The sequence below is a fragment of the Gavia stellata genome, chromosome 23 (genome assembly GCF_030936135.1).
Source record: "Gavia stellata isolate bGavSte3 chromosome 23, bGavSte3.hap2, whole genome shotgun sequence".
Classification (NCBI taxonomy): domain Eukaryota; kingdom Metazoa; phylum Chordata; class Aves; order Gaviiformes; family Gaviidae; genus Gavia; species Gavia stellata.
The window spans coordinates 688,461-700,534 of record NC_082616.1 but is presented as its reverse complement, the minus strand read 5'-3'; the positions used below and the strand labels follow the sequence as shown (position 1 = coordinate 700,534).

Sequence of the window (12,074 nt, the reverse complement as noted above, 5' to 3'; positions counted from 1 at the left end):
CAGCATTTATTGTCTTCCTAGGGAGACATGTCACCATGCAAACAGAAATCAGCGCCCATCCACCTCATCTTCAAGCAACATGTTAAGCAGGGAACCGAACCCATGCGTAACCTCCATCTCCCTTTCCAAGGTGTTTTAAAAAGGATCTACGGCCTCACACGAGACGAAGAGGCCACGCAGGAGGCGCTGACAGTAGCCTGCCCACAGCACACTCTGCAGAGGCGCAGCTCTCTGCAGGCCGCACGCCGCGCCTCGGCTGGAGGGGTGGCACGGATGCTCTCCCCACACCTGAGCAGGCCCTTGGGCGCCGGGGGGGCGCAGGGGCCCGCGGTGACCGAAGCCTAGGCCGCACCGCACCGGCCCCACCGCCGCCGGCCCTCACTCACCGCGCCGCCGCGCATGCGCACGCCCCGCCCACCCGTGCGCACGCCGCATCGCCCTCCGGCTCACCCACCGCGCATGCGCACGCCGCGTCCCCCTCCCGGTCCACTGGCTCGCGCATGCGCACGCCGCGTCCGTCTTCCCGCCCATACCCCCCGCGCATGCGCAGCCCTCGCGCATGCGCAACGGGGCGGTGTCTGGGTGCGCGGCGGTGGTGGCGGCATCGCCGGTGCGTGAGGGCCGGGCGGCGGGAGAGGGAAGGCCTCAGCCATGTCGGGGTCGGCGGGATCTGGCGGGACGGCCGGCTCGGCGCGGAAACGGCTGATGAAGGAGGAGGACATGACGAAGGTGGAGTTCGAGACGAGCGAGGAGGTGGACGTGACGCCCACCTTCGACACCATGGGCCTGCGGGAGGACCTGCTGCGCGGCATCTACGCCTACGGTGCGCGGCGGGGCGGCAGCGAGGGGGGAGAGGGGAGACGGGAGAAGGGGAGGGGGATCGTCGTCGGTGGCGGCGGCGCCCGGATGTGGGGCGGCGCGCCTGCGCGGTGAAGCCGCCGCCTGCTCGGCTCCGGGGCTGCCCCGCTGACGGTAACGGCCGCTGACGGTAACGGCCGTCTCCGCAGGTTTTGAGAAGCCCTCGGCCATCCAGCAGAGAGCCATCAAGCAGATCATCAAGGGGAGAGACGTGATCGCCCAGTGAGTGGGGCTGCCGGCGCGGGGGCGAGGGCGCGGCCTGCTCGCGGCTGGGAGGCACGCGTTGGCCTGAGGAGGGTGCGGGCCCCGGAGGGGGGGGTGTCGGTCACACTCGCCGCCTGAGGCTGGAAGCGAGATCTGGCACCCGTGGTTGTGGGGGGCTGCTTGGCAGGGTTCTGGAAATCTCGTCCCGAGCGACCCGGGGTGAAATTGGCCAACTTGTACGTAGACTGTGGTCCTAAGAGTTGGTAATGTCGCAGTTTCTTAGGTTTAGGTATGTCACTGTAATAAGGATTCAGCCAAGATAGTGTGTGTTCTCAATGAACAGGGCTCTGAGACTCTTGGGAATGTTTTCCAGCAAAGCCAGAGAAGTGTAGAGACAACTGCAGTCTCAGTCAAGGGAAAAAGTAAGCAGAAGAAAATCTATTCTATCTCTAGAGACAAAGAAGGCTATGCATCCCACTGAAAAAAATCCTTTCTAGGTCACTAGCGGGAATTGCTAGCCTTCCAAATTGTATTGGCTTATCTACCGCTTATTTTAAAAGAAAAAGAAAATTATGTACGACAAACTGCAGGAAGTTAAAATGCTGGTCTGGTAGGGAGCAAGCATGCCAGAGCTGGGGACCCTGCAATGGAGCGCTGTGTCCCTGATATTGCAGTTCTCTTGTTTGCAGATCACACTGTGATCGTAACAAAACTTTGTCAGATACACTGTTGGCAATAGGTTATTATAGGTTAGATTAACATTAGATTGTTATTCACCTGTCACTGCCTGGGGACATAAAAATAGATGTTGCACGTTCTAAATGAAAAGATCAGCTTTATGCTTCATTTCTGTAAAGTGCTTATGATATTTTTCAAACGTGACACTTTAAAACGTTACCTTGGAATCCTTGTGCAATGCAGGGTTTTTGTCTGAACTGAGCATATGAAATAGAAGTGATTCTTTGCAATGAAGGAGCGGCAAAGAGCAGAGGGGTGGAATGTATTGAAATTGCCTATATTGTTTGGCCAGACATCCCGACTATTCACCAAACGTCTGTTTCTCAGGTCACAGTCAGGAACGGGGAAGACAGCAACGTTCTCCATCTCTGTTCTACAGTGCCTGGATATACAGGTAATTTCATAGCATGTGCTAAAAATGCTTTTTAACTAAATCGGTAGTGTCTTCACCTTAAATGCCTTCTGTTTTAGAGTGAATAAATGAAGCTTTACATTTGAATCTTTTAATTATGTGAATTTCAGACAGATTTCTGACTGAAAATAGCACCAGACTCTACCCTGTATCAGTTTAACAGTTAAACCCACCTTGACAAAATAAATTCAGATAAAGTCTTGTAATTATAAAGTTGGCTTTAACAACTGACCTCTTTCACATTTATTAGAGGGCTAAATTAATCTCTCAGCAGGCAGAATTGTCCTCAAACAGTCTTAACGGCATCAGCAACCTGTCTGAGCAGTTGGCGCACATTGCACAGAATCAAACCTAGATTTTTGACTGACAGATCTTTGCTTTTCTTCTGGTCAGGGGTATCATGTCCATCCAATTGGTTATTAAGTGTAACTTGAATGTGTAGATACTGTTGAATAAAACGATGATTTTCTGTGGGCCAGTACCCTCTTAAATAAAGTTTAGATTGTTATTCACCTGTCACTGCCTGGGGACATAAAAATAGATGTTGCACATTCTAAACGAAAAGGTCAGCTTTATGTTTCATTTCTGTAAAGTGCTCATGATATTTTTCAAACGTGACACTTTAAAACGTTACCTTGGAATCCTTGTGCAATGCAGGGTTTTTATCTGAACTGAGCACATGAAATTGAAGTGATTTAAATTTGTTTCTATTCTTTTGCAAGAAAAGTACACGCTTTTTATAACTGTTTTTGGAAATTAGATTGGAATGAAAAATGAGCTGTCAAGGAACTGCTTAAGTGCTGTCTTGTCAAAACTAACTTAATTAAGAGGCTGTTACTGTGTAAATGCTCTGTGTGAGGGCAGCTTTCTAGGTGTATAGACCCTTGCAAACACTAGGTTTTAGCACAAAATTCTGTGATTAATCCTTCAGATGAGACATTTCAGAGTACTGTGGGATCCATAATCTGTGTTACGCTTAGGTGATACCTGCCCTGTGATTAACTGCCGTGTGATCACCTGTTTTAATCAGGTTCGCGAGACCCAGGCATTAATCTTGGCACCAACTCGGGAGCTGGCTGTACAGATTCAGAAGGTAGGAGCATTTAAATCGACATCTGTAAAGCACTCGCAAGGCCTGGGGCCGATTCCCAGGTGTTCCCCAGCAGAGCTCAAAGCACAGCTTCTGCTTTTTCTTTCTGTTCCTGAAAGGAATAAGAAACTCTGATGGTTTGCCCATCTGCATTATACCCGTTCTTGGTTACATGACCACGCTGGCTAGCGGTGTAACGTTTTACACATTCCTAACTGAATTTTTAAGGACAGCACTTCTAAAGCAGTTGTGATCCCTAGGGAACTGAGTTCCCACTGTTTGCAAGCCTGCTGTTGAGGAGGTTTGGGTAACAGACGTAAAAAAAATCCCTCTAACTGCTTGTGCTTACATCTCTTTAAAAAAACTACTGTATGGCTGTGCAGACCTGTATCTTTTCACAAATACAAACTTCATGAGAGCTCAGTTAATTAAGCCATTCCTTTTTATCAACGCAGGGTCTTCTTGCTCTGGGAGACTACATGAACGTCCAGTGTCACGCCTGCATCGGAGGGACCAACGTGGGCGAAGATATCCGAAAACTGGATTACGGGCAGCATGTTGTTGCTGGCACTCCAGGCCGGGTGTTTGGTAAGGAGATGTGGGAGGCTACATCACCTCCAGGTTCAGACCGGAGTTGAGCCGTGGGAACCTCCCACAACTTTCGTGCACTTACATTTGAAATAGCATGAAAATTACATTTATCGTGACGCAATTAACGTGACATTAATGTGAAATACCAACGAGGTAACAACTTACTGTAGTAACAGCTGGAAAAGACTAGAGAGACATCAACAGTGATAGTATTTGGATTTTCTCTGTTTATATTTTGCTTTTCATTGTTTAAGTGTTTCTCTATATGGTAGCATGGGAACAAAGAGTATTTTTTAAGCAGAAAATATTACAGTCCCGGGAAATACTTCAGAATCTTGGAGGAGATAGGAGCTGGGTCTCTCTGAATGTCAAAGTTAGGTCCACATTTTCTGTGTACTGACCATCGCTCTCTCTTTGTTAAATCAGATGCACTTACAGCTGGTATTTTCTGGTTTCATTGCATGAAGATTTTTATATTTGCTGTTCATGGCAGTTACCGCAGGGATAGCGTTAGCCTTCAAGCTCACATCTTCTGTGTCTCTGAGAAACAGGCAGCACTTCTTACACAAGCATCTGTCACTGGGAGAACATAGAGCTCCACAAGGGAAAAAAACCCAAAAAATAAGCAGCTCCTGAACTGGGCTGGCTTTGAACAGCGCACACTAGTAGCAAATACTTTTCTGTCGCAGTATTAAGGGATTAACACAAAGCCATGTGCTCTTTCAAACAGGATGTAGATTTGCCCAGTCTGTTGACAAAAAGCTCATGTAGCATTTTGCATTTCTCACATCCAGCTGCAGTTACTGTGGGAGACTGGGTCACCTGTCCTGCGCAGTTAGCAAATAGCAACCCACAGCTTGGACCCTCAGAGCTTCCCTGCAACCAGCACTCCCTTAGCCAGGCTGCAGAGACGTCTCCCTAGGTTGCAGGGTGCGGTGGGCGTGCTGTGGCCCGAGGATGTGCCTTCCGTTACCGAACAGCAGTCTCTTGTTGGCAACAGGGGACGTGCCTGTCCCTGCTCCACTGAAATGCCCTGACAGCAGCTGGGAGCAGTGTAGGCTCGCTTGCTCTCAGAGCCTTTTCATCTTACAAAGTGAAATCTTACAGATATGATTCGTCGTCGAAGTTTAAGGACTCGTGCCATCAAAATGCTGGTTTTGGATGAGGCAGATGAAATGCTCAATAAAGGTAAAATACTCATCTCCCTTTTACTTCCTTTCTTTTCACCTCTTTGAGACTCCAGGGTGTCCCCGCTGTCAGTCCTGCTTCTAAAAAAACCTGGTTTTGTCAAAGTTAGACAATTAATGGTTAATTACAGGCTGTAACAGGTTAAACTACCAAATGTGTCTTGTCTGATTTAGTTGTGGTGTCCTTTTTCATAGTTAAAAATTCTTGAGTGCTGCCTTTCATACTTTATCGGGTACCACAGCCACATCGTAGTGGGTTTGGGAAAATTAGGAGTAGATGAGCAATGTGTGACACTGGCTTTTAGTTACTGGTTCACTCATTAATGTTCATCTCATAGCATAGGCCCAATACGGAATTCCAGATTAAATTGTGAAAGAGCAGGATATTCGGGAGGAAGATGTGCTAACTGTTCTGTGCTGCTTGATTTGCTTTTCAGGTTTTAAGGAGCAGATTTATGATGTGTACAGATACTTGCCTCCAGCTACACAGGTGGTTCTGATCAGCGCCACTTTGCCTCATGAAATTCTGGAGATGACCAACAAATTCATGACAGACCCCATTCGCATCTTGGTGAAACGGTGAGTGAGTTTCCTTGGAAAGAATAGGAGCTCTTTGAGTTGGTCCAGCCCCGGGCAGTTCACAGAATCACTATGGTTGGAATAGACCTGTAAGACCATCAAGTCCAACCATCAACCCAACACCACCATGCCCACTAAACCATGTCCCACAATGCCTCATCCACACGTTCCTTGAACTGATTTAAATGTGCAGAGTCTCTCTCATGTTCTTTCTCACCGATGCAGACATCCTCATGTCCTGTTTTCCAGCAGAGGCTAACTCATCTCTCTGACTTTATCCTTGTCCAGTTCTGTTTGCTGCTGCTCAGCCTGGCTGCCCCCCACCCCTTCATCCTCCCCATGTGTAGCAGTCTCTTCTGGAAATCCATCTTTCACACCTACCCAATTCCTGTGCTCCTCCATAGGATTTTTGTAGGCCTCCTCCGTTAATTTGCTATCATACAGCAAGCCAAAAAAAGCTTTAAGCTGACTGATCCTGGATGCCCTTGGAGGTGTAGCTTATGTCTGGTGGTGTCACAGGTCCTCATGCACTGGAACTCGGCAGGAGTGAAGAGGTGTACGTGTATGCAACCTGACAGGAGGAGCCTCCCTCTTGCCTGATCTCTTAACACTGCCCCGTTTACCTTTCCTCAGTCTCTCTTGTCATGAGAAGCTTGGATGTAAAAACGATGAGAACAGAAACGTTGCCCCTTGAAGCTGTCTGTCTAGAGCAGGGAGCGTGCCCCGGGAGCTCTAGTCTCCTGCATGGGTCGTGTTGGAGGCCCTTCTTAGAGCAGACTTCTCCAGGGACTTCTGGAACAACTTGGACTTGTGTATAGACCCACAGCACACAGGGTAGAGGTGTGGTCTCTGCTGAAGCACACCGAGCCCTTCGAACTGCGTTGTATGTGTTCGCCTACTTGTGGTGTGGTATAGCGGTTCTTCTTCCCTGCAGCGATGAGTTGACCCTCGAAGGAATCAAGCAGTTTTTCGTGGCTGTGGAGAGGGAGGAATGGAAGTTTGACACCTTGTGCGATCTCTACGACACGCTCACAATCACCCAGGCGGTCATCTTCTGTAACACCAAGAGAAAGGTACGGCAGCCATCAGACGGGCACGTTGCTTTCAGAGGTTGATTCAGAGGAGAACGCTAGGACAAACCCAGTTAAGAGGTCTGGTTGTTTCCCTGTTCAGGAATAGTTTAGTAAGAAGAGAGGTTAAACGTTTGTCTTTGGGATGTGCCTAGCTTAAACAACTGGTTATAGGCAGACTTTTTAGAGAAGTAAAACTGATTAGGTAAGAATGTGCTTATTCTTCTAATTGCTTATAATCCCTGAAACAAAACCACACTTTCCGAATAAATACCCTTAATTCCTTTCAGGGCTCGTGGAGCCCTGTATCGTATAGCCGATGCTTTTTAAGGATTGTGTACTTCCTGTAGCTCCAGAACGCTTGTTAAAGTGTCTCTCAGTCCTTGCCAGCGTATGTCTCTGCAAACATTCTCCCAGCACAACTAGCACATTTGGCTGTCCTGAGCGAAGAGCTAACCCAGGCTGCTTGGCTGTATGCACAGGTAGACTGGCTGACAGAGAAGATGAGAGAAGCCAACTTCACAGTGTCATCCATGCACGGGGACATGCCACAGAAGGAGAGAGAGTCCATTATGAAAGAGTTCAGATCTGGCGCAAGGTAAATGCCTTAAACCGTGTGGCTTACAGCACTGCTACCTCAGGGCAGGATTTCTTGTAGCGTCTGAAGGGAACAGGCCTCAGAAACCCTTAAAACCTCCCCTCTCTGAAGGCCTTGTTCAGCTTAAATGAGGAAGAGCTCCAATTCCCATCTGTCCCCCTGTGGTGTCGCAGGGTTGGGAGAGTGCCACTTTCCAAGGAGGGTTGCTCATACTTACAGAATTAGTCTTTTTTTATTTTGCTGAAGAGGTTGGGAGTTGCTGCATTTAAAATAAGTCAAGGAAAAAAAGTATTTGGGTTGGTCCTGTATTTTAAACTTCTAGGAGCATCGTATTCTTTCTGAAAGATGAAAGCTGTCTTGGTACTATTTGTCTTCACTGAAGTTTGGTGATGCTGCACGGAACAGCTTTCCTTGCAGCAAAAGTATGGATGCTGCCCGCGTGCTGTGGGGAGGGAGGAGCACAGAATGGCAGGGGATGCCCCATGCTGGAGACCGCGACTCCTCAGCCCTCACACCCACCTCAGTAGGGTGGAATGGCCGTAACTGTCCCTTTCTTTTCGCAGCCGAGTCCTTATTTCAACAGATGTTTGGGCTCGAGGCCTGGATGTGCCTCAGGTGTCCCTGATCATTAACTACGACTTACCCAACAACAGAGAACTCTACATACACAGGTAAGCTCGGCCTGCACATGGGGGAGCGTGGCTGGGTTACCCTTCCCCAAGGTGCCTCCATTCTCTCTTTCCTTCTGCCTCCACAGAATTGGCCGGTCAGGCAGATACGGCCGAAAAGGTGTAGCGATCAACTTTGTGAAGAACGACGACATCCGCATCCTGCGAGACATCGAGCAGTACTATTCCACCCAGATAGATGAGATGCCCATGAACGGTGAGTGCAGGCCAGCCCCGGTGAGGCTGCCGCCCTCCTCCAGGCGGGAGCTGGTCTGCTGCATATGTAGGAGAAATGCCAGATGCTTTGTTTTGCCCCATGCCTCATTCCCGAGCCTGAGCCGTCTTTGCTTCCCATGGGGAACTTGGGAGCAGCAGTAGGTGCACCGAACCCCTGGGCTGCGGCTCTCGCCACTCGCGGTGCATACTTACGTTCTCTCATTTTCTCTCATTTCAGTTGCTGATCTTATCTGATGGTCTGTGTTTACCAGAGGGTTGTACTCGTCCTATTTGGTAGCCTTCATAATTCTGTTTTGGACCCACATCCTTTTATCATATTGCTGATCATATGTTCTTGAGTTGAGCTGCACTTGGGAACTTGTGTAAATAATGTCTTTATTCCCACCCATGTTTTTCAATAAAAAAAGGAAGTTTTGCCATAACTGTGTTTAATTACTTTAACCCAAGATAGTAACAGGCAGGGAGTTAGGAGCTACTGCCCTACCTGGCTAGCACAATTGAAAAAACATTTGATGCTCTGTATATCTAGGTTCATGAAATACAGGGATTCCTGCTCGCCGCCCTTTCATTACTGCTGTGCCACACCATCTGCCGTACTGTCTAGTTTCCTTAAGTTGACTTTAAGGAGCAGCCAGCTACAGGAAAAACCTGTGGCCTGGCCCTAGCCTGCGATAAGGAAACAGAGTTACAAGAGAGCCAGAAAAGAAATGTCCTGTTGTTCATGCCTTTCTGGAGCCAGAAATCACATCCCTCGTTGCTCTGGCGGAGTATTGCCCCTCCCAAGGAACTCGGGGACTTGAGCAGGCGCTTGCAAGGGCGAGTGCCTCTTAACTTGATGCCAGCTGGAGAAAGACAGTCTCACTGGCATTTCCTGAAGGAACAAGAAGAGCGAGTATCTTTTGCTGCCTTCTCCACCCCTGTGGGATGCTGTAGCTTGTTACAGCTTCCCAGTCACCTCTCCGAGTCTCTCTCCCTACAGCACTATGCTGTACTTTGCCAGCTGTAGTACCTCCTGTGTGGCTTTCCCACCTAGCTCTGCTGTATCCTTTTTCAGGGAGGAGTTGGCCCACGCTCTGCTGCTGGTGTGGGGTAAGTTACCACATCTCACTCTGTGCTTTGTTGGTTTTTGCTTGTTCAGGGAGGAGGGGGGGAACTGGAACAGCTCTCGGAGCTCCTTTCCTGGGCCAGTAGCTGAGCAGCCCTGGGTAGAGAAAGTAAGCTCCTACCTCCTTTACACCCCGTGTATTCCATGAGTGAAGTTCCTCTGTTCCCTTGTACCCGCTCTGCGACCGATCCTGATGTTCTTAACAGTACACGGGCAAAAGCTGGGAAACACTAACCTGATTTTACTAAGAATAGTAGTTGTAAGGGGTTGCCCAATAGAGGTGAGGCTGCTACGGCTTCATGCAACCAGCAGCAAGGCTGAGCCAGCATTCCCGGCAGCACACACACCACCCATACAGGTCACCACTCAGCAACACCCTCATCCCATCCCTCTCCAGCTGATCAGGATGAAGGTCCATTAGTAGGAAATAAAGACACACACACACAGGCTGTGGATCCCTCCATTAACTGGGCAGGGAGACTCGGTTCATCCAGTAGCAGCACAGGGACATGGCCCACAGCCCCACGCCAGTCGCTGGTTCAGCCCACCCTTGCGCACACCCACCATGGATGCCCTCAGACACCCGCCCTGGAACTGGCCCTTGGAGCCTCTTGTTTCTCGCTGCCGGCCATAGAGGGAGGCACACGCATCCAAACAGATCTCAGCCGAACCCCAGACCCTCCCAACAGTCAGCCTGGACCTCCTGGTCCTTCCCGTTGCCTCATGCAGGAACGGATATGTATCCAGCCCAGACTTAGGGCTGCTTCAACAGCTGGCTCCCAGGCCCCTCATCCTACTTGCTGGTTAAATCTACTCGCGCACTGACGCACAACCTCCCTCGGCAGTTGCTGACAATTGCTTTCCACTCACTCCCGTCTCCAGTTCGCTGGCACCCCAAACACACAGCCCCTGGGACCCGCAGCCCCGCTCCAGTTGCTGGTACTTGGACCTCGGTGCGCACACACACGTAGAGCGGATTCCCCTCTCCCAGGAAGAGGGTGAGAGATGGCCTTAATGGAGAGAACAGGACAGGCATGGCCAGACAAAAACACACACCAGCAACCCCTTGCCACATGACCAGCCCCTTAATCATTTATTTCCCCCACTTGCTCCTCCCAAAAATCACCTTGGCCCCTCTCTTTTCCTACCTTGGGTCCCTCCCACAAAGTTGGAGGGTTTCTGCATTAATTCTGCAACTTCCTGACACAGCGTTCAGGAACTCTCTCCCTACACACCCTGTTTCAGTCCTCTAGTAGAAGGGTGGAGGCTGGATAAAGCCTTCCCACTTCCCTGCCCACATGCTAGACAGAGCTCCGCTCTCACCACCACCGCAGGGCACGGCAGAGCCTCAAATCCAACTCACACCCTCCCCGAAAAGGCAAGAAGCAAAATGCAAGAACAGCCCTCCAAGCCCTCTGTGTGCCTCTAGTCGTTTGAGTAATAAAGAAGAGAGATTCATCACCAAAGCATGAGATTGTTTAAATAACAGTATTTAATCTGTACAGTTTGAGAGAAGATACCGTAAAACGCAACATTCCTACCTCATCTTCAGCATCGTTCACCTGGAGCTGAGCCCTCAGTTCCGGAGGGCAGTAACCGCACTCGCCCACGGTTCTTTATGGTACAAAAGTCACAGTGCAATTGCTTTAGTCCCAGACAGATGATTTCCCTCGCTCAAGAGAGGGGAGACTGATGAAGCTCAAATGTTGATGGCAATTGTTACCACTTAGGAATGCAAAACCCCCGGCTATTGCACACAGTCAGTCCCAGCTGCAACTACAGCAGTTAATTATTTAGCTGCCTTTACACTCCACACATCTGAAAATGGCTTAGTTGACACCGATTTAGTCAAGAGTGAAAATACAGCTGGTAACAAGATTTCAGAATGATACAGTTGTTGGAGGGCAGAAGCTGACAGGCAACTCCACAAGTCAAGAAGCTTTAGAATACCAGAAAGATTTCCTGTGCAGGGAGGGGATGAGCTAGACAGATGTCATCTTCCAGAGACGAGCATGAGAAGAACATCAGCTTCAGTAGAAAGCTATGAAGTACAATAGACAATTTGTTCATATAATTGTCAGGATAAGTATTTGACATAGTTTATGTAGTAGAATACATACTCCAACATCTTTTAAAAATAAGCACGAATTTCATTTCATATATACACAACTGATTTTAATCATGTACTGAAAATAAATTACAGGAAATAACTTTAAAATGCAACAGAAGACAAGAGTTTCACAACAAACATTCCCACTGATTTTTCCCAAGGGGGTGAGAGATTGCAGTGCTCAAGGCAGGTAAATATCACAAATATATCAAAAAACTTCAAATTGTTGATGCATTCACACATTTACATGAGCCACAAACATTCCTTTACAGGGACTGCACTTAGCTACCACAGAACCAGGTTTTGCCATAAACTACAAAACTTTGATACAAAATTGTATTTATATATTTATATTTCATATACATGCCCTATCTGTGATTTCTTAAAAAATAAAAACTAAACACACTGTACAGACAATCCTAACTCATTGCTTGGTAGCTGTAGGCAACATTTTTGGATGGAATTCCTCCCCCAGTAGAATTAATGGCAATATTATATACATGAAGGCTAAACTGCAGAAAAAGACAGCTCAGTTCCGATATGCACCTCCCTCGGGACCAGGTCCGCGAACTCCAGGCGAGACACCACATGCTCTGACCCACAGCCTCCCTCGCAAATCAGCTCTGC

The 12,074-nt window shown here is 48.7% G+C and overlaps 1 protein-coding gene across 1 annotated transcript; it reads left to right on the top strand.

The window, feature by feature from the left end:
* Nucleotides 1–632: 632 nt before the first annotated feature.
* EIF4A3 (eukaryotic translation initiation factor 4A3) lies at nt 633–8,654 on the top strand. Its single transcript, XM_059828475.1, has 12 exons — nt 633–823; nt 1,008–1,080; nt 2,128–2,194; nt 3,243–3,305; nt 3,758–3,890; nt 5,001–5,081; nt 5,518–5,659; nt 6,594–6,732; nt 7,212–7,327; nt 7,891–7,998; nt 8,085–8,212; nt 8,450–8,654. The coding sequence occupies exons 1-12, from the start codon at nt 652–654 to the stop codon at nt 8,464–8,466; spliced, it is 1,239 nt and encodes a 412-aa protein (XP_059684458.1). The 5' UTR covers nt 633–651; the 3' UTR covers nt 8,467–8,654.
* Nucleotides 8,655–12,074: the final 3,420 nt, after the last annotated feature.

Excerpts from the sequence above, each read along its gene's own strand:
- EIF4A3 (XM_059828475.1), top strand. The coding sequence starts at position 652 with ATGTCGGGGTCGGCGGGATCTGGCGGGACGGCCGGCTCGGCGCGGAAA. Across the intron at positions 824-1,007 it reads GCGCGGCATCTACGCCTACG|GTTTTGAGAAGCCCTCGGCC; the intron begins GTGCGCGGCGGG and ends CCGTCTCCGCAG. Across the intron at positions 6,733-7,211 it reads TCTGTAACACCAAGAGAAAG|GTAGACTGGCTGACAGAGAA; the intron begins GTACGGCAGCCA and ends CTGTATGCACAG.